This window comes from Ictalurus furcatus, chromosome 8, assembly GCF_023375685.1.
Source record: "Ictalurus furcatus strain D&B chromosome 8, Billie_1.0, whole genome shotgun sequence".
Classification (NCBI taxonomy): Eukaryota; Metazoa; Chordata; class Actinopteri; order Siluriformes; family Ictaluridae; genus Ictalurus; species Ictalurus furcatus.
The window spans coordinates 167,501-170,000 of record NC_071262.1 but is presented as its reverse complement, the minus strand read 5'-3'; the positions used below and the strand labels follow the sequence as shown (position 1 = coordinate 170,000).

The 2,500-nt window shown below is 44.0% G+C and overlaps 1 protein-coding gene across 1 annotated transcript in view; it reads left to right on the top strand.

The window, feature by feature from the left end:
- LOC128611342 (protein inscuteable homolog) overlaps window positions 1–2,500 on the top strand; it is a 38,744-nt gene that overhangs the window by 11,073 nt on the left and 25,171 nt on the right. Inside the window, exon 2 of the mRNA XM_053630752.1 lies at window positions 1,513–1,616. Coding sequence (XP_053486727.1) covers window positions 1,558–1,616 — 59 coding nt within the window. The 5' untranslated portion in view covers window positions 1,513–1,557. The remainder of the gene's footprint in view (window positions 1–1,512; window positions 1,617–2,500) is intronic.

Genomic DNA, 2,500 nt, shown 5'->3' with positions numbered 1-2,500 from the left:
GTTCCCTATTTTTCCTTGTGGGTTTTTTTTGGCTTGGGAAGGTCGTGCCTGTGTTTTGGCAGAGTAAAATGCTGCAGTATTTTTAGCTTTATTAAAATGCTCAGTGTTATTCCTCACTGCTGAACTTTTTATTCCCTTTATTCAGGAAACATTTCAGGACTGTTATATTTATTAAATTAAATAAACCCTCTGTCTTCATTCACTATATTAATCACACATGATCACTGATTCATATTTTCCTTATTTGGTCATTATTTCCTGTGCTTGTTAACTATAACACTATACCAATACATTGGTTCATTTTCACATGATACAGGTGTGTTACAGGTGTGTTAGAATCATGATACAGGTGTGTTACAGGTGTGTTAGAATCATGATACAGGTGTGTTACAGGTGTGTTAGAATCATGATACAGGTGTGTTACAGGTGTGTTAGAATCATGATACAGGTGTGTTACAGGTGTGTTAGAATCATGATACAGGTGTGTTACAGGTGTGTTAGAATCATGATACAGGTGTGTTACAGGTGTGTTAGCATCATGATACAGGTGTGTTACAGGTGTGTTAGAATCATGATACAGGTGTGTTACAGATGTGTTAGAATCATGATACAGGTGTGTTACAGGTGTGTTAGAATCATGATACAGGTGTGTTACAGGTGTGTTACAGGTGTGTTAGCGTCATGATACAGGTGTGTTACAGGTGTGTTAGCATCATGATACAGGTGTGTTACAGATGTGTTAGAATCATGATACAGGTGTGTTACAGGTGTGTTAGCATCATGATACAGGTGTGTTACAGGTGTGTTAGCATCATGATACAGGTGTGTTACAGGTATGTTAGAATCATGATACAGGTGTGTTACAGATGTGTTAGAATCATGATACAGGTGTGTTACAGGTGTGTTAGAATCATGATACAGGTGTGTTACAGGTGTGTTAGAATCATGATACAGGTGTGTTACAGGTGTGTTACAGGTGTGTTAGTGTCATGATACAGGTGTGTTACAGGTGTGTTAGCATCATGATACAGGTGTGTTACAGATGTGTTAGAATCATGATACAGGTGTGTTACAGGTGTGTTAGAATCATGATACAGGTGTGTTACAGGTGTGTTAGAATCATGATACAGGTGTGTTACAGGTGTGTTAGAATCATGATACAGGTGTGTTACAGGTGTGTTAGAATCATGATACAGGTGTGTTACAGGTGTGTTACAGGTGTGTTAGAATCATGATACAGGTGTGTTACAGGTGTGTTAGCATCATGATACAGGTGTGTTACAGATGTGTTAGAATCATGATACAGGTGTGTTACAGATGTGTTAGAATCATGATACAGGTGTGTTACAGGTGTGTTAGAATCATGATACAGGTGTGTTACAGGTGTGTTAGAATCATGATACAGGTGTGTTACAGGTGTCTTACAGGTGTGTTAGAATCATGATACAGGTGTGTTACAGGTGTGTTAGCATCATGATACAGGTGTGTTACAGGTGTGTTTTCTCTCCACAGATGTAGTGTTTCTCTTGGCTATGCAGCAGTGCAGGAGAGACGGTGATGATGGAGACACCAAAAACCTCCAGAGCTAACAGCACTCCTCTAACCATGCCCACCAGGTGAGTGCTAATTCAGCTAAATGCTACATTCCACCTGTTGTATTCTGATAGGCCATGCTCTGTCATGTGACCACAAAGTGGCCGATAAAGTAATGGGTAGCATTTAGCTGTAATCAATACTTCACACTTCCTCTTTTCCACTTCTCCTTGTCCACTTCCACTCGTCCACTTCCCCTCATCCCCTCATCCACTTCCACTCATCCATTTCCTCTCATCCACTTCCCCTTGTCCACTTCCCCTCGGCCACTTCCTTTTATCCACTTTCCCTCATCCACATTCTCTCATCCACTTATCCACTACCCCTCATCCACTTCCCCTCGTTCACGTCCCCTCAGCCACTTCCTCTTTTCCACTTCCTCTTGTCCACTTCCCCTCGTTCACTTCCCCTCAGCCACTTCCTCTTTTCCACTTCCCCTCATCCACTTCCCCTCGGCCACTTCCTCTTTTCCACTTCCTCTTGTCCACTACCCCTCCTCCACTTCCCCTCGTCCACTTCCTCTTTTCCACTTTCCCCTCGTCCACTTTCACTTGTCCACATCCTCTCATCCACTTGTCCATTTCCCTTCATCCACTTCCCCTCGTTCACTTCCCCTCGGCCACTTCCTGTTTTTCACTTCCTCTTGTCCACTTCCCCTCATCCACTTCCCCTCGGCCACTTCCTCTTTTTCACTTCCCCTCGTCCACTTCTCCTTGTCCACTTCCCCTCGGCCACTTCCTCTTTTCCACTTTCCCTCGTCCACATCCTCCCATCCACTTGTCCACTTCCCCTCATCCACTTCCCCTCGTCACTTCCCCTTGGCCACTTCCTCTTTTCCACTTTCCCCTCGTCCACTTCCTCTCGTCCACTTCCTCTCGTCCACTTCCCCTCGTCCACTTCCCATTGC